The sequence below is a fragment of the Equus asinus genome, chromosome 3 (assembly GCF_041296235.1).
Source record: "Equus asinus isolate D_3611 breed Donkey chromosome 3, EquAss-T2T_v2, whole genome shotgun sequence".
In the NCBI taxonomy this organism is placed as follows: domain Eukaryota; kingdom Metazoa; phylum Chordata; class Mammalia; order Perissodactyla; family Equidae; genus Equus; species Equus asinus.
The window spans coordinates 114132723-114160485 of record NC_091792.1 but is presented as its reverse complement, the minus strand read 5'-3'; the positions used below and the strand labels follow the sequence as shown (position 1 = coordinate 114160485).

Sequence of the window (27763 nt, the reverse complement as noted above, 5' to 3'; positions counted from 1 at the left end):
TCTCATTGTGGCTTTTACTTATATTTCCGTGATTAGTGATGTTGAGCATCTTTTCATGTTGGCCATTTGTAGGCCTCCTTAGGAAAGCTGTCTATTCATTTCCTCCATTTCCATCCATTTTTTAATTGAGTTATTTGGGGGGGGGTTGCTATTGAATTGTATGAGTTCCTTGTATATTTTGGATATATCAGAAATATGATATATCGGAAATATTACTTGCAAGTGTTTTCTTCCATTCTGTAGATTGCCTTTTCATTTTGTTGATTGTTTCTTTTACTGTGCAGAAGCTTTTTAGTTTGATGTAGTCCCACTTACTATTTTTCACTTTTGTTGCTTATGCTTTTCATGTCATATCCAAAATTCATTTCCAAGACCAATGTCCAGGAGCTTTTCCTTTATGTTTTCTTATAGGGAATCTTATGATTTCTGGTCTTACATTTCAGTCTTTAGCTCATTTTGAGTTAAATTTTGTGAGTGGTGTAAGATGTGGGTCCAATTCATTCTTCTGCATGTGGTTAGCCAATTTTCCCAGCACCATTTGTTGAAGAGATTATCCTTTCCCCATTGAGTATTCTTGGTTCCCTTGTCAAATATTAGTTGACCACGTAAGGGTTTATTTCTGGACTTTCTCTTCTGTTCCATTGGTCTATGTATCTATTTTCTTGCCAAGACCATACTGTTTTGATTACTTTAGCTTTATAGTGTAGTTTGAAATCAGGAAGTGTGATGCTTCCAGCTTTGTTCTTCTTTTTCAGGATTGCTTTAATTATTTGGGATCTTTTGTGGTTCTGTACACATTTTAGGGTTGTTTTTTCCTATGCCTGTGAAAAAATACCATTGGAATTTTGATAGAGGTTGCATTGAATTTATAGATAACTTTGGGTTGTATGGACATTTTAACAATCTTAATTCTTTTAGGAGGTTTTTCTTAAGCCATCTGATTGAATTTCAATAATATGTCCATAATGTAGTTGCTCATATGTTTTGATTAGAGAATATGAAATATTCCATTTTTGAGATATTTTGGTTTATAGGGTTATTTGTTGATTAATTCAACTCATTAGCAGAAATCAAACTTTGAATTGTCAGTCCTTTTCTGGGTGTGGATTGCATGATTGTTTCACCAGTATTTCCACTGGTGACATTAAAGTTGTCACATTTTCTTTTGTTATGTGCTCAATTATGTGATACATCTCAGAGGGTTTCATAATTATTTTATTTCTGATAGAGAGTATAAAAGAAATACTCCATTGAAATAAGATATGTCTGATTGGGGTAAGATGGAGTATCATGTGAAAGAGTGGATTAGAATATGCACAAGATTGGGCAATCAAATAATTTTTATTGTAATCTAAGGAAAAATATCTCATACACATAATCCATGTTATTTTGCTTTCTTCTTTTTAAAACACATGCTTACCTTCTCAAATCTAATAAGAGAAAAATAAAGTCAGTAATGATTAAGTAAGTAATATAGCTAAATGTGCAATTTGGCATACTAGATATCTTGATTTGCTGGCTGTTTATATAATCGGTTCAGAACATTTAACCCCTGTTAGAAAATGTAGATAGTCCCTGATGAATACCTGTGTCTTATACAATATTGCTGCCTTTGTAACAGGAGGTGGAGTGGTTCTCTTTCTCTCTTCCTTCTGTCTCTCTCTCCCCTAAAATATTTGTTTAGATTTAAGTCACTTCAGGAAAAAACACTTTCTCTTCTAAAAAGAAAAATATCACTTGTTGAGTACATTAAGAAAAACAAAGTAGGATGTAGGTTATAATCAAAGTTTAGGTTCTTGGAGATGCTTCGTAAATTCAGTACAAATTACTAAACTGTAATAATAGTGTTTACCTTTGGGTAGAGCTTATTTTAAGCTTTCTCAAATTCTGATTAAAGCCTTTGTCATTATTTTTTCCAAATACAGAGAAAATAAACTAATAGATTAATAATAATGCTAATAATATATAATGGCTTCTGTTGATCATATAGTAATGTCAGAAATGTGGCATCTTAGGAAGAGCTTTCAGATCATAGAACACCCATGAGCTTTGAATTTTTTCACATAAGCCACATTGCTTAACCTTTCTAGTCTATCAGTTTACTTTCATTGCTTAACCTTTTCGGTGTTCTTACTGTAAAATGTAAGTAGTGATCATTTCGCAGAGTCTTTTTGAGGGAGCGCTTTAGCACAATTTCTGACAAATAGTGATTAAAAATTAGAAGTTTCTTCATTCCACCCTCCCAAACTCACACATATCAAGAACACATGCACAAGTAGGTAGACTTACTTCTTTTAAAAAATTAACAAGATGTGAATTGGCTTGTAAACACTGAGGAAAGGTAATTATTTCTAATTATTGATAAATGTAGTGTAGAAGTGATTAGTTGGAGAACAGGTCAATATAATTTAAATATATTAAAGAATATGTTATTTTGGCATTCCAGATCAAAGAAAGGCCTCAAAGGTTAGCATAGCATGCCTCTGTTTTGCTCATGCTGTCCTGAACATCTAGAATGCCTTTTTCTCTCTGGTCTACCCTTTCTTTCAACTTCATCCTCTAAACTGACTAATTCCAACCTATCTTTTGAAGATTCTCTGAGAAGTCCTCCTTGATTCCCCTACCTACTTCCAGCAGGCACTCCTTCTCCGTGCTTTCATTCACCTGATTCTGTGTTAGTGTTCCTATCATATAACAAGCATTCAATAAATGTGAGTTCTTCAAACAAATCTGAAATATTCTATCTCTGTACTGTATCTTTGATAGAGTGAACTTTACAATATTAAAATGTTTTAGTTTTGAACACTAATTTTAATGTCTCATTCACACTCCTTTTCTAAATAACATTCCTCAAAAAAGTATATATTTATGACTTTGTTTTAAGTAAAATTACCTTGGAACATTTCATTGTCACAAACTGTAGAAAGTACAAATTCATGTGAAATCAACACATAAAGAGCTGAGAATAACATATATACATGGTTATTTCATAATGAATATAAATTTGTGAATGTATAACAGACAAGATGTCCCAGAATGTATTTTTAGTTGATAAACACATTGTTGAGGGTTATTTTTGTTGATGTTGATAGTAGAAGAATGATTTAGGACAGTTACTGTTTATTTTTATATGTCTTGTTTGATTAAATGGGCAGTAATACAAATTTTAAACATGATAAAAGTTTTCCCAAAAATTGTTGATATATTTTCCTGCTTGAAAACGTCAATGAAAAAGTTTATCTCCTTTTTTCTTGTGATTTTATACTACAACCAGGATTAAGAATTTAATCAGCAATGCCATAAAGAAAAACAATCATGTTTCTCTGTGATTATTGAATAGAACTATTTTGAGGGAATAAATTAAAGGCATTTTGAATTTTATATTCTAAACTTTCAAATTTGACCTCTTTTAAGAGAAATACACTTCAAAGAAATATAGATTTAAAAGAAATACTTACCCCAATACATTCCTTTTCTCTGCCTTTAAGTATTCTCTTTCTCTCTTTCTCATTCTCTCTCCTTCTCTCCCTCCCTTTTCCATCTCCTCTTCTCTCTGTAATTTCCTCCCTAGACTTCTGCCTAAAGAACCATTGCACCAATAGGCTACTTCATATCCGATTTGTGAAGCTAAAACTAAAGTCTTGAAGAGTCTTAAGTTTTTGTTCTTTGAACTAAGACATAGTATCGTTATGGTGTGATTGGATGTGTGTGTGTGTGTGTGTGCGTGTTTTAAAAGACTCTAGTTATGCAAAATTTCAGGCTTGATGGTATGAATATCATTATTTTATATTATAAAATACATGCTGAACAGACTTTCTTGTATCCTTAGGGCAGGGAAATAATCATAGTAATTATCTAAAAATAAAACTCACATACCTTTTTTACCATAGTTCCTAGCTGAAATGAATTACTTGCTAACAGAAGTTAATATTTACTTGGCTAGGTACGAAAAGAGTATGGGAAATGCCTGCGAACGCATTGTTGTAGTGGCAAAAGTACAGAGAGTTCCATTGGCTCAGGGAAAACATCTGGTTCTCGAACTCCTGGACGTTACTCCACAGGCTCACAGGTAAGCAATATTTATTAATTAAAATGAAATATCTCTTACCTGTATTCTGTTACGAGTTGTTGATCTTTCCTGATCTGAACTATTTTCTATCCCAGTGGTTAACACATCAAATTTGTGTTAATTTGATGTTGTTGTTGTTTTAGTGTATCTTAAATGGGAATAATTACGACAAATTTAAGAAACTAAACTCAATAATTTTATGGAATTTAGGATCTAAGTTTGCATAATAATTAATGATTTTATGTTATTCATAGTTGAATAAGTATAGAAGGTGAGGAAAGGAATTTGGCACTTCACCCAATATTCTAAGAAAGTAATATTTTATATCTATGATTCTTGAGTTATTACTTCTTTTAACCAGTGTAATAATTCTCTATCACATACTGAAAATATTTACTTATTAAATGGTATTAAATGGTATGTTTAGTAAAAACATTTATAACTCAACCATATTGTGTGCTGATAAGTTGAAGAGTAAGTCAGGGCAGTGAAGAAGAATCCCTGAGAGCATCATTGACTTAACTGGTCTAATTGCTACTCCCATCAGCCCAGCACTAGATGTAGTAGTTGCATCGTCCCTCACCAGGGAAATTGTAAACTTTTAGGTAACGTCTGCCATTTTTCCCAAGCCACAGTATCAGTCTAAAGATTATCAGGTAGAAATTTCAGCAACTCCTGGATGCTAAAATGAGCCAGTCAAACAAAAGACATAAGATTATGTGGGTCATGAATGAGTTTGGGTTCAGACTAGCAGACTAATATTTTTAAGATCGTGTGATTCAGTGGGAAAAACAATCATGTATTCAGTGTTGTCAATTGACTTTTTCTGAAGAAGACCTGAATTTAAATTGACAAATAAAGTTATAAATCAAGAACTTAGTTTTTTCTTAACTGTTTTAGCTCAGCCTGTAAATCTAATTATTTTTTGTAAATCTGATTTTATATAGAATAAGAAAGATCATTTCATTTGTTCTTTGATTAATGCTTAATTGTGCTGTTAGCTTAATAGATTAAATTTCCCTAAACAATTCCGTTCATATTCTTAGACAATGAAATATCCTTATAAGCTTTAAATATCATTTACAAATTTAATATTTCTGATTCTCTCAAACACATCCACTGTCAGACTGGACAGTTATACACACCTAACAAGCACTTGAACAGCTCTTATAAACCAAAAATAATGAACAATGTTCTCATAAGCAAACACTTTTCTCAAACTAATGAAATCCTCTTTTATCTTAGAAATAAAACCACATATTTACTATCAATCTAGTCCTTCAAACTGAAAATTTAAAAACTAACATATAACCATTGAACATATCAGACTATTTAAAGCTTAACAACCAAAATTATAATGATTGTGAAACTTATTCATAAATATAATGCACAGTTATTCATAATTTGAATTTAATTTATTTTATTATTTCTATCCCTTACTGAGATTGCAGAGTTGCCAATTAGGGGGAACAGATGTACCAACTCAGATTGGCTGAGATTTCTGAGTTTCGGATTAATAAATTTGCCAGTTAGAAATCTGAAATCTCCCATAAAAGTAGGGGCGTACCTGAATGATGCTTCCAGCATGAGCCCCTTATAATCCATGCCTTTATTTCCAACCTGATAATCCTCACCATCCTTATTTGTAATAAACTTTTCCACAACTTTTAAAATCGCAATTGCTAGGATTCTGTGCATCATCCAGACTTATTAGATCCTGCATGCTTTTCATAATACTGAGCTTATCAGCCATCATCCTGTAGTCATTTTATTAACATATGTCATTAATGAAGCAATAATATTTGGGAGTTTCATTTATTAAGTGACAACAGAGTTGTACAATGTTTAGCAATACTTCTGAGCTACGGGATAGGGCTTCAAGATAGGGAATGATTATGAATAATCATAAACTTGGTCTGTGGGTATACCTTAATTTGGATTCTAGCCTTGCTACAAACCAACTGTGACACAAAACAAGTTACTTAATCTCACTGACCCTCAGTTTTTCATCTGTAAAGTGGTGGTAATAATATTGATTTCTTATATTGCTTGAAAGCTTGAACTAATGTATACAAATACTTAGAACACATGGTAGGTGTTCAATAAATTGGAGCAACCACCACTTAATAGTGTCATCATTACAAAATTTAATTTCAGATCTATATTTTAAAGCTGTATTATATTTTTTCTTCACTTTTATAGTTGTAAGGTCACAATTCTAATCTTGGGGGAAAAAAGCCTTACATTGTTTACTTATGCTTAATATGACACTGATTCAGATTAACTATGACAATCCAATCCTGCATAAAGTGATAGTTCCTTAAATCTAGTGTATTTGTTTAAGTAAAAATAATAAAATGTATTTCACATTAACTGTGACCTTCTATAAACAAAGTCTAAAATACTCACTGATATTAAAGTAAAGTTTGAGGAAAATGCATGCCTTTTTCACATCAGAGAACTTCTAAAATAACAACCCCTATATTTTTTACTTTTTACTGAGAAATATTGAGTGTCTCCTATATAATGCCAAGCCATCTTCTAAACTCTGGGGAGACAATGATTAAAAGACAGATAACTTCCCCTATGATCTGGGGCTTTCATTCTAGTAGCGGAAGGCAGGAAATTTATTAACACGTAAGTCAAGAGAAAATATCAGATTATGAAAGCTGGTAGAGAACCAAATGTGGTGATATGATACAGAAAGTCCAGGTGGCTACTTGTAGTAAGTGCTGGAGAAAGACTGTTTTGGGAGATGACATTTACACCAAAATTCTGAGTGACAGGAAGTTGAGGGGAAGAGAATTCCAGGTGAAAAAACGTGTAATACAAAGTCCTTATGTTAAGGGAGAACTTGCAAAGTCAGGAATAGAAAGAATGTGATTGGCTAAAGTGATTGAGAGTGTGAATGGGAGATAAAGTCAAAGGAGAAGGCTAGAGACAGATCCATAGGTATTTGTAAGAGTATGCAAGTCTACATTTTATTTTGATTACTTTAGAAAGCCAGTGGGATAATTAAGAAAAGGAAGTGGCAGGATATTATCCACATGTAATAAAGATTATATGGCTACTATGTAGATAATGGAGGGACATGATTGGCAAGACTAAAAAGTGAAAATCCTCTCCACCTCTTGCTCCCCTATACTTACTTCCTGGTGCTAATCACTTATAAAAGACTAGTAATACCTATATTCACACAAACATAAATTCACAGAGCTGTGTATAGGGTTGTTGCATGTGTGTGTTTATAAAAACCATGGACTGAAGTATTGTCCTTCCCTCTGTGACCTTCCTTTGATTGTTCTGTCATTTATCTTTCATTTATTTTATTGACTTTTAGATGTATTTACTTCTATTATATGGTATTTGAAGCATAAAAAATATATGTAATGTCTATTAAATTGTGAAGCATAGTCATAAAATGAACACCTGAGAACTCAGCATCCATCTTAGGAAATGGAACATTTTCCATGTATTTTCCTCTTCTTCAAACTTTCCCCTGGTCAATCCCTATGCCTCCCCACCAGAGAAAACCTCTGAACTTTTGTTCTTCATTTCCTTGACTTATTCTAATAGTTTCTTCACCTCCAAAAAAAGATATTTAGTATTCTTTTTTTAAACCTTTCTTTAAAATGGTGTCTTATTGGGCTGGCCCTGTGACCTAGTGGTTAAGTTCAGCAAGCTCTGCTTCAGTGGCCCAGGTTCAGTTCCCGAGTGTGGACCTACACCCCTCATTGGCAGCCATGCTGTGGTGGCTACCCACATACAAAATAGAGGAAGATTGGCAGTGGATATTAGCTCAGGGTGAATCATTCTCAGCAAAAAAAAATGGTGTCTTATTGGATGTAGTCTTCTGTGACTTACTTTATGTGCTCCCATATTCTAACGCTCCTCCTGGTTCATTCCATGAACATTTAAGTGTTGGTTCTGTGCCGCATACTATATACTTTTCCTTTGCCTGCAATACTTCACCCTTTCTCCTTTTCCTATTCAACTGTCATTTGATATAGTATAGTGAGTTGTTAACCTTGTAGCTCACTATCCAGATAACTAGATTCAAATATTGGTTATGCCACTTATTAGGTCTGTGACATTGAACATGTTAATCAACCACTGAAACTCAGTTTTCTAATGAATAAAAGAGTACCTACCTCATGGAATGCTTGTGAGGTTTCAGTGAATGAATACATGAAAAATACATGGTATAGACTCTAGAACATAGAATTAATAGAGATATTTAAATATTATATTTATATAATATATACTTTATATATACATATAATATTTACCATATTTAAATATTATATTTATATAATATATACTTTATATATACATATAATATTTACCACATACGGGGCATTATTTCAGGTGTGTGATACATCAATGAACAGAAAAGACAAAATTTCTCTTTGTCTAGAGCCTCAAATCCAATGCAGACATTAGACATTAAATATAAGAAATAACTACATGATAATAATATGCCATATTATAGAAGATGGTAATGACTTTGGGAGGAAAATAGCTGGGTTGGGTGGGTGGGATACAATTCTGAATAGGGTGATTAAGTTAGATTTCTTTAAGGAGAAAATATATGAGCAAAAATTTAAAGAGATGAAGGAGTTATCCATACCTGTATCTGGGGGAAGAGCACTCCAGGCACACGAAACAATTGTACCAAGTCTAAGGCAGAGACATGCTTGGCATGTTAAGGAATAGCAAGGGAGCAGGTGTGGCTAGCCCAGATAGGGGAGACTAATAGAACATGAGATAATGAGGGCAGCTCATATAAATGTCACCTATCAACAATCATAATTCCACCAACTCTCAGTTAACATGTTGCTTCTTCAGTGTAGTGTTCTCAGACTTCCTAGACAAGGACATGTCCCCTTATTATGTGCACTTAAAAACATTCTTTTAAATTATGTAGTATAACAAACATTAACAAAAGTACACAAAATATAGTGTATGACACAGTGATTTAACATCCCTCCTCAGGTCAAATATTAGAATATTGGGAGTATCTTAGAAACCCTTTGAACTTTTCTCAATGCTTCATCTTGAAACATAACCACTATGGGGACCGGCCCACTGGTGCAGCAGTTAAGTTCACACATTCCGCTTTGGCAGCCCGGGGTTCACCAGTTAGGATCCCAGGTGCAGACCTAGCAGCGCTTGTCAATCCATGCTGTGGCAGTCATCCCACGTATAAAACAGGGGAAGTTGGGCACAGATGTTAGCTCAGGGCTAGTCTTCCTCAAAAAAAACAAAAACAAACAAAAAGACATAACCACTATATTAGCTTTTAACAGTACATTTTGTTTTGTATGTGTTTGATACTTATTCACATGAAATCATCTAGGACATATTCTTTTGTTTTCTTCCTTTCCTCGGACATCTATGTTGCTTTTTAATTTTCATTGCTATACATTACTCTATAATTTATTCATCCATTCTACCATTGATAGCCATTTGGGTTGTTCATAGTTTTCATAATAATTAATGCTTCTATGGACATTTGTAGGCACTTTGTTGTACTTTTGCATTTATTTTTGTGATAATTTGATTAATCTGTCACTTACTAGTCTGGGAGCTCCATGCAGGCAAAGATGTTTTTGTGTTAGCCTTTCTCTTTTGTATTTGCTAGGTTAGTATTTGGCTTCAGTAGAGGCTAATTAATATTTTTAGTTAATTAATTAATTAACAAATACAACAAATGTGAGAGATTTGTCCCCAGCATTTCAGTTTGAAGTTTTGAAGTATTTCTCGATAGAAACATTCCTCCAATGCTCAGGAGCTATAATCCTGCACCAATCTTCCTACTGTCCTTTTGTTTATGGGTTGTGCTGTGTGTGTGTGCATGTGTGTTTGCTGACCTATATAACAATATAGACAATATTTCTGAAGGATAAACATGTCCCAAGATTCATAAAACCAATTGTCTAATATTTTAGGGTTAGCTACTCCTATTATTTAAGGGGTTAGAACAGATTTGGAACCACATGACCCATTTGTGAGCTTGGTTTCACCATTAGCAGTAGTAACAGTTCTTATAACTATGTCGTTCTTCTGAAAAGATTTCGTTTCTTCCTCCCGAGATTAACACTTTTTTGATCCCTAATTCAATAAAATAGCAAAACAGAATAAACCAGAAAAAAAAATCTCCCCCAAAAGAAAAACTATTACCATTTTCTTGAATTATCTACCACTTAGAAAATTGAATTTGAGAATATGAACAATGATGTAAGAACTTTCAGTTCGCTATAAAACTTTCTACCGTGAAGCCATGAATAAAAGGTGAATCAACTTGCCTTCAAAAAAAAGAAAAGTCAAGATAGTATGTAACCTATAAAATTATGTTGATCTTCTTACAAAATTTATGGAAAACATTAAGTTCAGTAGCATTTTAATAACATTCTATGTTCTTTTCTTACCAAACTCTTTTTTTGCAAGATTCTGAATTCTTAAAGTAAATTTTTTGTTAATAAAACTGACAATTTAATGCATGTTTAAATATCTCATCCCCATAAAAGTTCAGTGAAAATAATTTGTTTTACCTTGGAAACTAAAATTATTAAATTCGAACTGTCTAGAGTATACTTCTATATGTCTTCAATGTGTTTAAATTGGTATAGTACGTTACATTTATTCCTTTTTCATAGTTATAATTATTTTTGGTATAGACATTTAGGAATACACTTAATGGGAACGAATTGCTATCATTAATTTAGTTTCTAATGTTCTCATACTCCTGTACTGCAAGCATGTAGAAATTGTATATTCACCAGATGCCAGAAACAAAGGTCCCATATAACTATGACAGAAATAAAAAGAATGATTTGTGTGAAAATCCACTGCCTGGTGAGTTCATTTCCTTTTTTCCTTTGCTGCCTTTCAGAGCCGAATTCGTAGAATGTGGAATGACACAGTCCGAAAGCAGTCAGAGTCTTCCTTCATTACTGGAGATATAAACAGTTCGGCGTCACTCAACAGAGGTAATTAGGAATGATTTTTCATATTTATTACTTTTGTGATTACTCTGAGAAGTTCTTAAATGCATTGCTTTATTTGCAACTTCTGGACCTTGTTCCATGTGGTAGGAATATCGCAAGGATATAAAACCTGGTTGAGTGTAGCAGTGTGTTCCATTATTCATAAGTCTTTTTTTTTTTTAATCCTGAATTTTCAGGAAATCGTTTCTGAAAGGAAGTTAGAAAACGAGAACTTTCTTTTTCTAGTCATCTGCCACTGCTATAAACTGGTGAGCTGTCAGGCCTCATTGGAAGCAGTGAAAATGGGCAATTATGTGGCTATATAGTCTGCTAAGCATCATAGAGTTCCACATTGTCCCAGGAATAGAGCAATTTCATAGTCTTTGTGGAAGTAAAGATATTCCATCTAGTACATACTTAAGGCAACCTGTGTATTTGGGGAAAAAAATCACATCTGATCTTAATATCTAAAAGACTTATCCAGATAATATTGAATATTTAAAGATCTAGGAGGAAAAAATACCTTATATATATGTTATGATTTTTTTGTGTGTATGTGCTTCCGGTTAAAATGTTCCTAGGGCATCGTTTAGATTTTTGAAATGAAATTCCTTTAATCTATTGTTTTATTTGTGGTTGATTTTTTTATTCTTCTCTCTCTCTCTCTCTCTCTCTCTCACACACACACACATACACACACTGTGTGATGTGATTAAATTGACTGCAGTAAAAATGAGTAGATGCGACATTTGTGGAAAGCTACAGTACACCACAGTCAGTGCTGGGAAATATAGAGAATGTAGTTTTATCTGGGAGGGCGGCATTTGTATGAGCTTATTCCAATCCCACTGTCCCAAGAGACATTTTTGATGCATATATTCAGTAGTTATTTTTATGATCAGAATTGTTTTTTTCTTACCCCCAAACTACGATTATTAGTTATTTTAAACCTGTTTATGTCGGCTTTTTAATACATTAAATGCTACTTAGAAACAAGTAATTTAATAATTGCAGCTTATGATTAAGAAAGATTCAGATACTGGTGCTCTTAATTACTTTTACTCAAGTAAGATGCATCTTATTTGTATAAAAGAAGCTCAGACAAGTAGTGTCCAAGTTAAATTTGATATGGGGATCCATTTACATATAATCTTAATTGACTTTCATATGTTATTTGGAGCAGTGATAGAGTAACTGTAACCTAAAGATATTAAATTTTTTACATAACTTTTGCTTAAGTAAGAACAGCAAGTGCAAATATTCCTCCAAATATGAAGAAAATACATTAAAATAAAACAATTACCTTCTTGTATTTGCTTCATTATTAGTCTGTTTTTATTTGCTAGAGTATATTGATTTACATAATATCACTCAAGTATTCTTCTCTTTTTAAGTTTAGTTTTAATGGTTATTTTGTGAAAATTTACTTAAATATGAATTCTCTAACATTTTGACATACTTTCCAAATCATGGAGAATGAAATACTTACAAATGCCTCCAAAGCTTAGAAAGTAATTTGCTTCCATTTTCTTTACTCTTTAAATAATCCCATACATAGAAAATTTACAGTATGTTCCTAGAAAGAAAACTATCCTTATTAATGGGGTTTATTGTTAGAAGTATCTTGCATCTAGTGATCACAGCAACCATAGAATAATTGTTGTTTAAACAAAAGATGAGATAATATGATTGTAATAATGCACTGTTTATTTGCTTACTGTGAAGATGGATAATATATGTACATTTGTCATTTTGTGTAGCATTATGATCTAAATTTATGTAAAGATAGTAAGATATGTAACTTTTGTAAAAACTGTTTTAAATGGATAATTTGTTATCACCTTGATTTTAAGGTCAATCACATAACATAATGTGCCCTTTTTAGTTTCTTCTCACGAACTTCATCAACTTGGAATATGCAATATGTGGATGACTAGGTCAATTTGAAATGTATTTAAAGAAAATAATAATATTTTATATTGACTGATCATATATTTAAATCTGTTTTTAAAATCTTTAGTTTTAAAAGATGTTTCTTAAAGTTACTGAAGAAAGGGTGCAAAATTTCTTGTGATATCCAATAACTTATTTTAATGATGACTTTGCGGAGGGGATTAAATTGAATTTATGGTATGAAATGTGCCCAGGCAGTGATCTTTTCCTTTAGGATATATATTCTTCCTTTCACTCAGTGGCTTTAGTGGTGATGGACATCATAGTGATCTTCTTGATTTCCTATATTAATTTCCTGGTGTCCCAAATCAGAAACTCCACATTTTATTCTCATCTCATTATTTTTTATCTTAAATGAGTGGAGTACTTTAAAATTTTATTTCTTCATATTATATCTCTCAGGATAGTCTTTAACCTCCTTCTTTAATCTTGTCTTATTTCCCAGGGTCCTATCTTCCCTGCATTCAGGCGTGTGTATCATATTTAGGTAGGTGGCATCCAAGATTCACCTTTCCAGATAAATACTTCAGTCACCTCAGCAACATATTCACCTCTGTTTATCAAAAGATTATATTCTCTATTATTGAAATAAAAATTTCAGGCACTGCATCTTCACATCTTCATATATTCTATCTTCCCATTCATTCTTAGTTTCTTATAGCAAGCAATTTTTTTTAAATTCCAACTCCATTTTCCTTTCTTTCTAAGTTAGATACATTAAATCTCTAATTTTTGTCTTTAGAAAAGTTCTAGCCCTTGAAAACTACAAAAAATTGTCTAAGTTAGTCCTATTTTCACTTGAGGTTTTCTATCCTATTCATACCACTGCCCAAATCATGAAAAGAAGAATTATTTTAAAATTCTGTATGTCTTATCATCTGTAAGTTCTCAGTGCAGAACTCCTTCTCAACGGTTTTTATTTTTTCAAATCATCTCTATTATTCCATTCTTGAACCAACTCGTTACATCCTATGTATCAGATTACCTGTTTAGATCTCCCAATCTGATAAGCTTGGGATTTTGCTCCTTGGAACCATGCAAGACCTTGAAAGATTTATTGATAATTTTCAATTTGTGTAATCATTCTTATATATTCTCTTTGGGATTTTGTTGTTTGATCACCTCATCTTTTTAAAGCCTTCCATTACATTTGTCTTTTGAATATATTTATGAAGATGTGTCCCAAATGTTTCCTATACATTTTCAAATATATTTCACCTGCCCACTTATTTACTACAATGGTACTCACTGTCGCAAGTCCAAAATTCCTTGAGGCCAGTACTCCAGGACTATTGTCAAGTTAACTTCACTGATCCCACTATAGACACAGGTAGAAGGAGCTTTTCCAGAGCCCTAAGGTGATGGTTGATTACAGAGAGTTTCAAGCAAGGTTAACTCTGATACAAACCCAAGTTTTCCCGAACTCCACAGGAGAGATTATTCATTGGTACTAAATATTTGCTATTTGCACATATCTTGAAGTCAGTCCTCAATCCCTGAGCTCCTCCCAGGCCTATTGGAAGTCTAGTCCAAATTTCTAGTAGCTTCAACTTCCTGGTAATGGGAGAAATGATTTTTTGCTAGATCTACCTTTCCTACCTATATTTCCTACTCACAGTCTCTGCTGGCCAAACCCCATCCTGAACGATTTAGATTAATGAGGCTTCTAAACCTTGAGTTTGATCCAAAATTGAAGGCATTTGCTGAGAAATTTCCCGGTAGTTCAATTAATTGTTAAACATTTCTGTTCTTTTTTGTAGATCTGGATAGAAATTGGGGTACTTTCTGAAACTAGGTTTTATTAGGCTTTATCTCTTTGTTAATAATATAACTGTATTTCCCATTTTCTTTTGACTTGATTAGTTGAATTGACACCAGAAATTTCAGTTTCAAGTAAGTTTTACTAGGTAGCTGCTACTAATATGGTATCATTGTGTCAATTACAAAAAGGTGCCCCACCTCCTGCCAAACCCCACCTGTGGAGTTATTGCAAAAATGTGTCCCATGTGAGAATTAGCAATAACGCATTTCTTCTTCTGGAACAATGGCTTGGTTCAAATCGTGGGGTTTTATTTTCCCCTACCTCCCATCCCCCATCCCATCAACTTCCCACACAGGTTAATGCGATTTAGATTTTTATACATGGAGATCTGACCAGTAAAGCTATATTTATTTAAGCCAAATTTAAGTGTTATATGTCAGAAGGCTGTCTGACCTGTAGAGGTGTAGCACTAATTTATTAATGCAGATGGATTGTCCTTTCAAGGTTGAGGTTCGTACTAATCTACAAATGCATTCTCAGTAAATTTATGTCATCAGTAAAATTATGATGGCCTATGGCAATCTTTGCATAAATTTAAGGGTTTATGTTTGATCTCAGTGGCACAACTACCTACTGAAAGGTGCCTTCACCTTTTAGGATCATTGTTGATACAAAGGAGAAAGCCACCGTCAATGGGTATTTGGAAGTCACTGACTTACTCACTGCAGTTTTGCACGATAGTTTTTGGAATGGAGTTTTAACCCAGTGACTTTTGGTAAATTGCTTGGCTTCTCAGCGTCTGTGCAATAGGGATATAAATAGTACCCACCTCAGAGAGACCTTGAGAGGACTGAGTTAATATATGTTAATTGCTTACAACAGTGCCTGAAACATAATAAGTACTATTATTATTATTTTATTCAGAAGTTCGTTTATGTTTTCTAACAAATGAAGACTAGTCCTTGCCATAGCTCTCAAGTAATCAGATATTAAAATCCATCATTCACAACCGACGGCTTTCTTTCCTTTTTATTTTCTGGTAATGGGGGGAGGAATGAGGTGGTTACCCAAATGTCAAGTAAAAGAAATAATAATTTACTGCAGATGGTGCTACCCTTGAAGCTAACAAAAAGAAGTAAACTAATAAAGCTGAATTGTCTCTTCTAAATTAGAAATTAAATGCAAATTACATTGGCCTAGTTGTGCTTTCCACTTTTGATTTGTAACCATCTTTTAGAATCCAAGAAATAAAGGTAAAGTATTTCTCCTCCCTACGTTAGATAATAATGTCAGCAGACACTGCCTTCTCTTTCCTCTAAGCCCTATCTTACCCTTCAGAAGCTTAGAGAACACTAGTTCAATTCAGACAGCCCTGCTAAATAACCAGTTATGCAGCGGAGCAGGCATGTGACTCATTCCCATTTTAAACTCCTGTCTTCTCAGAGCCTGGATTGTCTTTCCCAGGAGGTTGTCACTGAGGCAGAAGAAACTTCACAATAAATCACCTGCCACCTCATTAATATTCAGGATACCAAACATATTTCGTTTTTATGTTTTTAAAGAAAAATGCAAATGAAGGCATGTAAATGATGTTTCACTGCGATTAATGATTTCTATAAATTAAAGGTGCTGGATGAAACACTCATGCTCATTCACTGCATTTTATTAATGTCAGTAAATATAATTTGGTTTATATGCATAAAGTATGTCATATTGCCCAAAAACCTCACTGTTTTGAAGGATTCTAAAATCATTGTTTGTAAATATTAATATAATCTGACATCTATTTGTGAAATTGGCAAAAAACAGTTAATGATGTACCTGAGTACTCGCATAGCTAACAAATCAGAGTGGCCCATGTAACAAATTACTTTTCGTTATGAACAATCATTGTGATGATATGAGGGGAAATAAGTATTCTATGGCATGGATAAAATTTTCCTTCGAGATTCACCATTATATTTATATCGAGTATTTTTTGACCTTTATATTCTTGATTGGTGAATAAGGCAACCGTGCTCTCTGTGTTAATCTTTTTCCTTTGTCATCAATAATGTCATCAATAAAGACATAATTAGAAAGGGTATAATAAAATAAGGAAAACTTCTGTGTTCGGAAAATCACTTCAACAACACAAAAGCGAAGTAGGTACAAATTTTAAAAGTGAGATGCTGTATCAAATGGATAATTTAAACGATGCTATTTTAATATTCTGACCTCTAACTCAAGGAGACAAAATAATTTTCAGAATGAACTTTCCTTTGCAAAATAAAATATATTAAATATTGATTTCTAGTCAATCAGGGGCAAAGGTTCTTGCTGTAAATTGTTGGCAGGAACTGAAAAAGAACAACTTTTAAAATGCTTGCCAGTGAGTCCTTATGCTTTGCTTTTAACTTTGTCTCTTTGATATGAATCCTTCAACTCATCCAGCCTCTCACAACCAACTACACAACAGTCAAAGTGCTTTGTATTTATTATGATTCTGATTATAGCTTTCGTAGATTCCTTCACAAAGAGAATTCCTTATCTATGTAGAGTAGATTCCTCATTTTTATGGTTTAGTATCTTGTTGCCTATATATAGTTGGCAGTATCTTTTACCTGTTTATTATAAATCAGACAAGCCGTGGTGAGGAACCTTGATAACTTCTAAATATAGTGCTATAGAACATTTCCACTTGGGTTTGAAATATTACTATTGTTTCATATAAGTTGCTGAGACTGTAATTTTTCAAGAAATTATCTTTTTTTAGATCTGAATGTGAATATTCCAACTTATCTTCAGAAATTGCTAGTATTCTTTTCTTTAATAGAACACAATATGCCTCTTTATAGTTCCTGATAAATTTGGGATTTCTCCTTGAGTGTGTATAGCTATCATTTATCTATTGTACACTGTTCATTATTCATTATCCATTATCTTTGTATTCATGAAGAAGTGGGGTTTCTTGGTAACTTGTCCAAGATCACATCAGAAGTAAAGCGTGAAAGCTAGATTCCAAACCAGGTCTTTCTGACCACAAAGCCCTACTCAAGATAACAAAAATTTTTGTTCTTTTCTTATGATGACAGTTTTTCATGAAGCTTGCTGAAGATTGGAATAAGGATATTTTTCAAGAATATATTTCAAAGCGATTTTATCACCTTGCATGGAAATAAGACACTCTTAATAGCACAATTATTCACATATTTATTTCTTAATTTCCTTCATGTACTATTCATTTACTTTTACTTTCTTTTGTTCTAAGTACAGTTCATCTGGATTCATCCTATTCATTTAGGAAAAGAAAAACTTTAAAATACTGTGAATATATGGGGAGCTAGATTGGCCGATAACATATTCCTTTTATGAAACTATTTGATGTGGAATATGCTGAACTACTATACATTGTTGTCCAATTGTAGGGCTTAGGTTGCAAGAATAATCTTATAATCATTCTTGTTTTCTTTCCTGGAAGCTCTCAAGGTATCTTATTGATAAAATCCTTTTATCTTTAATTTCTAATTTCTTATATTTCAGTAAAAGGATGAATATTTTGGTCAGGGCAAAGATTGTGTTAAAAAGATCAGGTAAATAGCTCTGCCTATAATCATTTAGTAATAGAACCAAAGATCTAATTTTTCCCAGACCTTTGTACTCTTGAATTTGATATTCTTTGAAACTGTGTCTTCTGCCAGAACAGTATAGTAATGCCTAGAACAAGTAGAAAATCCATTTGAATTGACTTCAAATAGATAGTGATAATGTCATAAATTAAACTTGTTGTTAGTTTTATGTGCTAATTCCAGTTTTAACAAAATCTATGAGATGTCTTATAATTCAAAATTTAAAAACAAACAAAACCTGACTGTACCTCTGTCATCTGGAAAAATGTCCCTACTGATTATAAACATAAAGGATGTGATGATATAAATGCAGTATGTAATATCCAAAGTTATCTGAGTCATCACTTGTTCAAAGTATTTTTTTTTCCTAAGGAATAGACTATGTTAACTTATATCGGCTATTTTAAAAGTGAATAGAAGTTAATTCAATCACATGAAATATTAAAATGTGAACAGGGGATATGTGTTTAGGAAAAAAAGCCCTCATAAGAAAAAAGTATACTTAAATTGTCATTACCAGTAATTGTGTAGTATCCAATTAAAATAGCTTCTGTTGAATTGCATACGAAGGCTTGTATTTTATATAGCTCAACCTTATATACCACATGCCATTTAAAAGTAGGTGTTTATGTGTTAGGAAGTCCTATGATTTTATAATAGGCTTTCTTCATAATTTACCATTCTAAGGAATCTGGGTGCTTCACAAACTATAACAAGTTACCCATCAGATTCATAGATAGTAATTTACAACCCTCCAAAAATCACTGGAGAATTAAGAAAGATTTATGAGGATATTCAGATTAAAGGAAGATAGTTGATCTTGATGTAGAAAAATAGAAACATATGTTTCTGGAAACAGCCTCCGTCTGAACAGAACAGAGCTGACGTGATTATATGATAAAACAGACCTCTGAACAACATTATCAAGAATCTCTTTATTCATAGATACCTTGTTTTAATTCATATCTGCTTCTCTCAGACATTCTTTATTCAACTATAGTTTCCAAATTTAAAATTCACATTTTAACCAGGATAGACCTTCTTCATGTAAACTCATATAATTTGCACAGTAAAAGACAGTATGCAAAGATGTTAGCTCAGGGACAATCTTCCTCAAGCAAAAAGAGGAAGATTGGCAATGGATGTTAGCTCAGGGCCAATCTTCCTCACCCAAAAAAAAAAAAAAGTATGCCAATATAGGGCAGAGCATTACACTAAAAGTCATATCTTCTTCACATAAGTAAATTATTTTATATTGTTAGTTACACTTTCATTTGTTCTGAGGTTTGTTTATTCAGCAAAAATGCACAAGCAATGTGTGATTTACAAATAAATATAGTTGTGGGATTGACTATATAACATTAACGGATTATCAAGAGATAATCTTATTTAGAGAAAATGAATTGAGTAGCTACTGTGGGAGTGACGAAGATAAATATTCTTTTGCTAAATGCCTTCGATTTACTAAAAAAGAACTGTGATTTACTGCTATTTTGCCTCTAGTTAAGCAAACTTGGCCATAATCTTTAGGCTCAGTATTCATTGTTTTGAGTACCATGCCTATGTATTCAAAATGTCCAAGTTAATAGTACACAGAAATACATGCCTTTGACCAAGAATGATGAGCTTTAGAGATGAATGACTAAGTGGTACAGGTTCATCATTTCTACTGCAGACCCACCCCTTCCTCTATTGTGAAGCAAAGATTCACCGAGAATTCTGAGACCCAGTCCTACTACTGTTTCAGTCAGAAAACCTAAGATCTCTGAGCAGCTTTGCTTTCAGCTATTTATGTAAAAGGAAAACACTGAATATCTAATGTCATCAGTTTCTTCATCTGCAACACAACAGGGTTGTGTTGCATTTCACAGCCAAAAAAAAAATAACACTGTAAAACTTTTAGAAGAAAATACATTTTAGATTTGGGATTAAAGAAGGAGTTCTTAAAACAAAAATAACAAATCATAAACTATAAGACAAAGACAGATAAAAAATTAAACAGTACTCATAACAGGTAAAACATTGGGAGAATGTGTAAACAACACATATGACAAACACGTTAGTGCCTAGATTGTATAAAGGATGTCTACAAATGAATAAGTAAAATTCAACAACCCAATATATATGTGGGCAAAAGATAAGAACAGGCAATTGGCAGAATAGGAACCCTTAAGGCCAATAAACACATAAAAATTACCCCATCGCTCTAATAATCAGGGAAATGCAAAATATAACAGTAATATGAAATATCATTTCATGCTTCATCAGATTGGCTAAAGTGTCAGTCTGACAATACCAAGTTCTAGCAAGAATTTGAGAAATACACATTGCTTGTGGAAGTGTAAATTAGTACAAACACATTTGACAGCATTTTGGCAATATATTGTAAATTGAAAATGTGCACAGCATATGACCCAATAATTTGACTTTTAGGTATTTATTGTAGAAAAACTCAGGTGTTTGGGCAAGAATACATGTAAAGCCAGTTAGTGCAAAATAAGGGAGAATAAAGTAGGTAATGTCTAAGGTTCCCAACTCTAAACCTCTGAATATTAAAATAGAAGCAAAACCTTTGCATTCAGAATATTTCATTTTGTATTAACTAACAATAACCTAATCTGTACTCTGGAGAAAACATGTCATTGAAATCCATATTAATAAATTCCCAGTGAATGAATTAGCTATTAAAAGACTGAAGTATCTCCAAACCATTTGAAAGAAATTTAATAGGCAGTTTGATTAAAATTTAATAGCAAACTTGTTGGCTATTAAAAGTGCGCAATGTTATAAATCAAGATGTCAGCTCTTCAATTTATGACTTTAGAAAAAAATGATGAAAGAGCTCTTGGCTTTCAATAAAATATTTCTTCTTCGACACTTTGTAATTTCATTAATTGTTTGAATAAAAATAGTAAAAAATATAAAATGTTGGTTTCCATGGTTTTTAAATTTATTTTATATAACTCTTAAGGATAGTGTGAAGATTCTGTTGGTTTTGTTTATTATTATAAACACCTTGGTCTTGATTTATATAGCTGTGATATTTTATAACATAGCCCTTTAAAACTGAATTAATCATTACTTGCACTGTCTTTCTGGAGCTTGTGTGTCTGTTGATATTGTTTTGTCACACAGAAAAGCAAAAAATAGGAGAAAAATTACTTCAAATAGACACTGCCTATTGAATCATTTCTCTATAGTTCTGGAAGCCTCTTTTATCTATTTACTTTTATTTTCACTTGTTCATTTATGCTACATAAATCAATACATGAATATGAAAATAAAATAATTGAACATTAGAGAAAACCATATGAGGAAAAAGTAATGCACTCCTAGAAGGCTCCTAATAAAATTTTGTTGAAAGATATTTTTGGGAGAGGATGCTAAAAAGTATTTGAAAATCACTGAGTTAAACATGTTTAAACTACCTGAGTCATTTAACCTTCAATAAAATATGCATGCCCTGAAAATATGTTTCTTTATGTATTAAATAATGGTGGTAGACTAGATAATGTTAAAATCTTTTCTGTCCTAAATTCTGAGTTTTAACCTTTCTCCATAATGTTGTATTACAATTGATTAGGTGATACTTATATACATAAGATGGATTTTGGGTACTTCTGACTCATCTTTTCCAGTTTTCTTGTGTAAATTGTAGTTCCCTCGCTAGAGAGAGGCATGTCTCTTTTTCTTTTATACCAGTTTTCTTATCCCTTTGGAAAGGAAATAAAACCATAGAACCTTTTCACCAGAAACAAGTGTGGGCATGTGTGCATGCATAATTGAGCACACCCACATACACCTAAAGCATGTTACATACAATTTTAAGTGTTTCACAACTTCATAGACACCATCTCCCAGTGAAAGATCCCTTGCCTTACACTGAAGTTAGTATTCTAATTCTATAGACAATATTATCATTATTGAAACTACTTTTACTTATACAAAATGAAGTCTCCATTATGGGCCAAAATTAAGGTCTGCATACAAAAGCTCAGAGACATCACTCTGCTTTATACATAAGTCTTGTTTGTATATGAGTCAATGCGTATAATGGAAGTGACTTCCTAAAAGAAAACTACATCAAACCAAGGGAGAAAGAACCAAGAATGAATGGAATGGAAGATGAGGTATATTAAGGAAGAAAGAACCATCTGGGTAAAACTGTTTTATTGAGATAAAACAAACGGAATATTTACTATTCTATATGTTTATAAATTATAAAAATTTGAAAATTAAGGCATATTGGGTATGTGACTATTAAAGCATGGTGTATTCAGTTAGTTCATTAGATCACCAAGGTCTCGAATTATAAAACTTTGCCCATCCAATATGATCAAATAAGAGTGTCAGTACGTTTTTAAATAATGAAGTGTGAGGAGCAGAGCAGAGTGACAATTCAAGTTATTTTAAGAGCTTTTCAGTATACTTTTGTTAGCCTGCTGTCAGGAAGAAACGTTGTTTGAATTATGTTTCTGAATGATATAATATAGATTCAAGTGGGATCCAACTGTCATCTTTTTTCAGATCTGTTCTTTACTCCACAATTTCAAAGCACGCCGATCCGCCTTAGATTTTCAGTCCTCAATTACATGTATCACACTGAACTGGCCTAGACAGTGCTGTCATTCAGAGCCTCTCAATGTCAAAACACCTATTTTATTTTCATAAAGAAAGAAATGTAACAGTTTTGTGGTAAAACTATACATTTGAAAAGAGTGTACTATTATCATTCCATTCAAATTTCACTCATTCAAAAACTTTTTATCAACCTCCACCTTCATCTATAAATAAAGGAAAAAGACTCCTCTTAAAAGGACTATGATTTTACATATAATCTTTTTCAGTAGCTTTAGGGTCTAATTTTTCAAATAATTGTCAGAAAAACTTCCCAGAATTTTTTCAGTATGGGATATGAAAATCCTATTTGCTTTCTATCACACTTTCATCAAAAATAAAAGATTTGGTGGTTGGTCCTCTGTTGGCAGCTTTGTTGATGATTCATGTATGTTGAAGTTCAATGTTAATTCCTTTTCCATGGTTTTATTAAAGAGCTAACCCTTGTTTCTGACAGCATATAAGCAGATATGGCTAGACTATAGCCAGGATTTGGTGAGTCAGATAATTAAGGAACAGCTATTTTTACGTAGTTACTTGGAGCTTTTTACTTTGAGCATTTTTACCCAATTTGAGCTTTTTATTTTGAATCATGGCAAGTTGTACTGTTTTATTTCTCTTATTATTATCTGCAGTTAGTATTCATGTAGCATTTTGTATTTCCAAATAATTATGTGAATGTTTATTTCTGCTTTAAAAGTTTCAATATTATAGTGCTTGGTATAGTGTTAGAAATAAAGAAATCACCTTAGAAATTAGACAGTTGGCACTCTTAAAAAATTTACTAAAATTATGAAACTACTCATAATTGATAAAATGACTGTTTTTGTTTTATAGTTTCAGGATGCCATGATTTCACATTAGTGTTTTCATTAATTAGACAAATATTTATTGGGTTCTAGGAACTATTCTAGACACTTGGTATGCATAGAGCAGTGAAAAAACCCTACATATTCCACGTTTTCCTGGAGTTTACATTCCAGTGAAATTAGCACAAAAACATTCTTTTCACATATGTTGTGTTGTAACTATCTTCCTTCCACCCCACAACATCAACTTATTTGTGCCTCCAAACTGACACCCAGGTAGCTTAACTTTTCTGCTGAAAAACACTGACAGATGGTTTGTAAACACTGATCTTCTTGGAAGTCTTCAGAAATTTCCCAGCTATTAGAAGGGAAGTTTACAAATCAGAAGTTAGTTGGAAGGAAGAGGAAGAGACAGGATGAAGAGAACTTTGGAAAATAGTATCCGAATTCAAAGTGACCTTAGTAAATAGAGGAAACAGCCAGAAGCAAACAGAATGGACTTCAGCAAAGACAAGTGAAATGCAGGGCAGCAACAGAGAAAAGACAAAAGTAACTTTGGACATAAAAGATGGAGGAAGACAGGGTCTGTGCAAGTTTTTGGTTGAAAGAGGTAGGCGTTGGCAATACGTCAGTTTATTCAAAAGTAGAATTGAAATGTCTAAATGTGAGTGGAGACTATAGGAACCGTGTGGTAATACCTACTAGGAAAGTTGCACTTGTTTGAGATAGTGACAGGAAGAATGGGCCCTTGGGGTCACTCCATGCCCTGAGAGTCTGTGAAAAAGTATTGACTTCTTACCCTGGGTGAATCAAATGAGTGATAACTGTGTGCTTACTGAGACATATCCATCATTCTTTCAAACTAGCAAACCCACAGAGCTTATCCATAACTTTATGCTCTTCACAAAACATTGATGATCAAACTTCAGATCCTCCTCTTTAGTTACTGTTACTGAATGCTCATTTTTTATTATAGCTCCATTTTTGGGATGAAAGTTAGTTTCAGTGATACTAATTATATTGATTTCAAATGGCACCTGAGGTATAAAAGTAAGTGAGAGATAGTAAAAAAAGCAACTTACTTTTAAGTAGTGATTCTTTTTTTCTATCAGGAAAAAGTTCCTTAATACCAAGGAAAAAGAGGAAAATGTTTTTTGTTTAAAAGTTTTAAGTTATTTTTTGGGACCAGCCGAGTGGTGTAGTGGTTAAGTTCATGTGCTCCCCTTCAGTAGCCCAAGGTTTGTGGGTTCAGATCCTGGGCCTGGAGCTACACCACTAGTCAGCGATGCTGTGGTGGTGACCCACAAACAAAATAGAGGAAGATTGGCACAGATGTTCGCTCAGGGCTAATCTTCCTCAAGCAAAGTAGAAGAAAGATTGACAGCAGATGTTAGCTCAGGGCCAAGCTACCTCACCAAAAAACAAAAAGGTTTAAATTATTTTTTCTGTGTTTATGTGGTTTTAGACTTGATAGCAGGTGACTCTCCAGTTGTGACTGCATGTCACTCATTATGGCTATAGATCAGTAATAGATTCCGGATTGCACCCAGATTTGAGGAAGCAAGCCACCAAAGCCATTGGCTGAGACTGAATGTTGTTCCAGTTAGCCACCATTGTGTCATACACAGCTATATACCGATAGCATTTCTGCTATTGTTTCTGGCCTTTCCAGCTTAGCAGGAATTGATGATAAATGAAATGAACTTTAAAACTCAGCCTTTCTACAAGTAATAGTCTCACTGATGAAAGTGTTTTAAAGTACATTCACAAATTAGAAAAACTGAAAAGGAAATTTATGCTAGGGAAGATATGACCAATAAATTATCTATAAAAATTTTGACAGCTTCGTTAGAATTCCATTACGGAGCTCCATTTTTGTATGATTAAACTTTTTTGTTCTTATATTCTTAGCTTTTTTTAATAAACTGAATGATACACAGAAACCAAAATATTGAGTCACCTGCTTCTTACTGATGCTTGATTCTTCTCAAATCAATTGTTTCTTTATTCTAAAGCACAGACCATCTTTTTTTACATCAGCATAGAACAAAACATTTATATATATGACAAAGGAATGTTTTCTTTAGTAAGTTATATGAAGCAAGGAAAAAGAGTGGCATGGCAATTCTCCCAGCCTACTGTTTGTTTTCCAATTAGTTCAAATTAAGTCATGCATAGTAATGAAGCGAAATGGATAGAGATGCAGATATAAGCTTCAGCCATAAAGATCTCACTTCTTATCTGATCTGTGAGGGAATATGAAGAATTTGAGCAATTTTATGTTTTTAAGACTTTTACCCTAGTTCATTTTAAGTTGCTTACATCTTTCATTTTCTATTTAAATCCTTATGTAGAGTAATTTTAGAAAGTAATTATTTGTCTTGAAAGACTAACTTACCTTTTTATTGAAAAAAGGCTAGGATGATAAATAGTAACTAACAGGTACAACTTATAAGTAATTTCCCTTTTAAAAATGTACAGACCAAATCTTGTCTCTGTTAACATTTAATCTTAAATTTGGGTAACATAAACAACATACATGTTTAAGATTTACAATATTCCATTTCTTATCTGAAAGGCGCTTTAGCCAACCCTTTTTAGCTTTTCTTATTAATATTCCATGTATTTAATTCATCAATGGAAAATAATATGTTGATAGGTCGGTCCATTTTATGATAGATTGAAGGTCTGCCAGCTCACTGTGTTAAGAACATTTGAATGTATATGGTGTACAACTCCAGCAACTGCTCATTGATCATTTAGTAAGTGAAAACTTCGGTGCTAGTTCTATGCTAGTTCTTTGTAAGATATTTAGGATGCAAACAAATATTTAGATATTTCCTGGAAGAACTGAAACTTTCCAGCTCAAAAGATCTGACAAGCTACATTGTCCTTTAAATCAAGAGGTGTTCAGTTTCCCAGTTTTGAGGTTAAAATATTTATTGGCCGATAGCTTACCATATAACAAAGAGCTATGATATTGCAAAAGTTAAAACTACCATCGCCAAGTTTTCCCTTCTCATTTGTAAACATTTTCTATGAGTGACTAAATTTTTTTTTATTTAATCAATATAGATTTTTTTTGAGATAATTATAGATTCACTTGCAGTTGTATGAAATGATAAAGAGATCATGTACCTTTTACTCAGTGTTCCTCAACAGTGTCTTTTAAAACTATACTTCAAAATCACAGCCAGGATATTGACATTGATACAATCTGTCAATCTTGTTCAGATTTCTTCAGTTTTACTTATATTTGATTGTATTTGTGCATGTGTGCGTTTGTGTTTAGTTCCAAGGCAATTATATCACACAGGAAGGTTTGTGTGTACACCACCATAGTCAAGATACACAGGAGTTCCATCACCACAAGGATGCCTATGTTGCCCTTTTATGACCATACCTACTTCCTTCTGCCTTCCATTTTTAACTCCTGCCAACCACTAATCTGTTTTCCATTTCTATAATTTTTTCATTTCAAGAATGTTGTGTATATATATATATAAATGGAATCATACAGTATATATATATATTGTCTTTTTGATTGTCTTTTTTACTTAGTATAATTCTCTAGAGATTCATCCAGTTGGTTATGCGTAGCAATTGTTGTTCCCTTTTTTTGCTGAGTAGTAGTCCGTGGTATGGATATACCACAGATTGTTTAATCATTCACCAATCAAAGGACATCTGGGCTGTTGTTTCCCAATATGGACTATTACAAATAAAGCTTCTATGAATTTTCATGTGCAGGTTTTTGTGTGAACATAAATTTCCATTTTTCTGGGCTAAATGTCCAAGGGTACACTGCTGAGTGGTATGGTAATTGCATGGTTAATTCTATAAGAACCTGCCAGACTATTTTCCAGAGTAGCTGTACTATTTTACATTCCCACCAGCAAAGTATGAATGATCCAGTTTCTCTTCATCCTTGCCAGCGTTTGATGTAGTCACCATTT

The 27763-nt window shown here is 32.8% G+C and overlaps 1 protein-coding gene across 32 annotated transcripts in view; it reads left to right on the top strand.

Moving 5' to 3' along the window:
• ADGRL3 (adhesion G protein-coupled receptor L3) overlaps positions 1 to 27763 on the top strand; it is a 798980-nt gene that overhangs the window by 725344 nt on the left and 45873 nt on the right. For 31 of the 32 annotated variants that reach the window (XM_070505775.1, XM_070505772.1, XM_070505777.1 and 28 more), the window contains 2 exons: positions 3944 to 4069; positions 10965 to 11061. In XM_070505775.1, coding sequence (XP_070361876.1) covers positions 3944 to 4069; positions 10965 to 11061 — 223 coding nt within the window. Of the gene's footprint in view, positions 1 to 3943; positions 4070 to 10964; positions 11062 to 13456; positions 13678 to 27763 lie in introns of those variants that run through there. The other variant, XM_070505768.1, reaches the window with a different exon arrangement.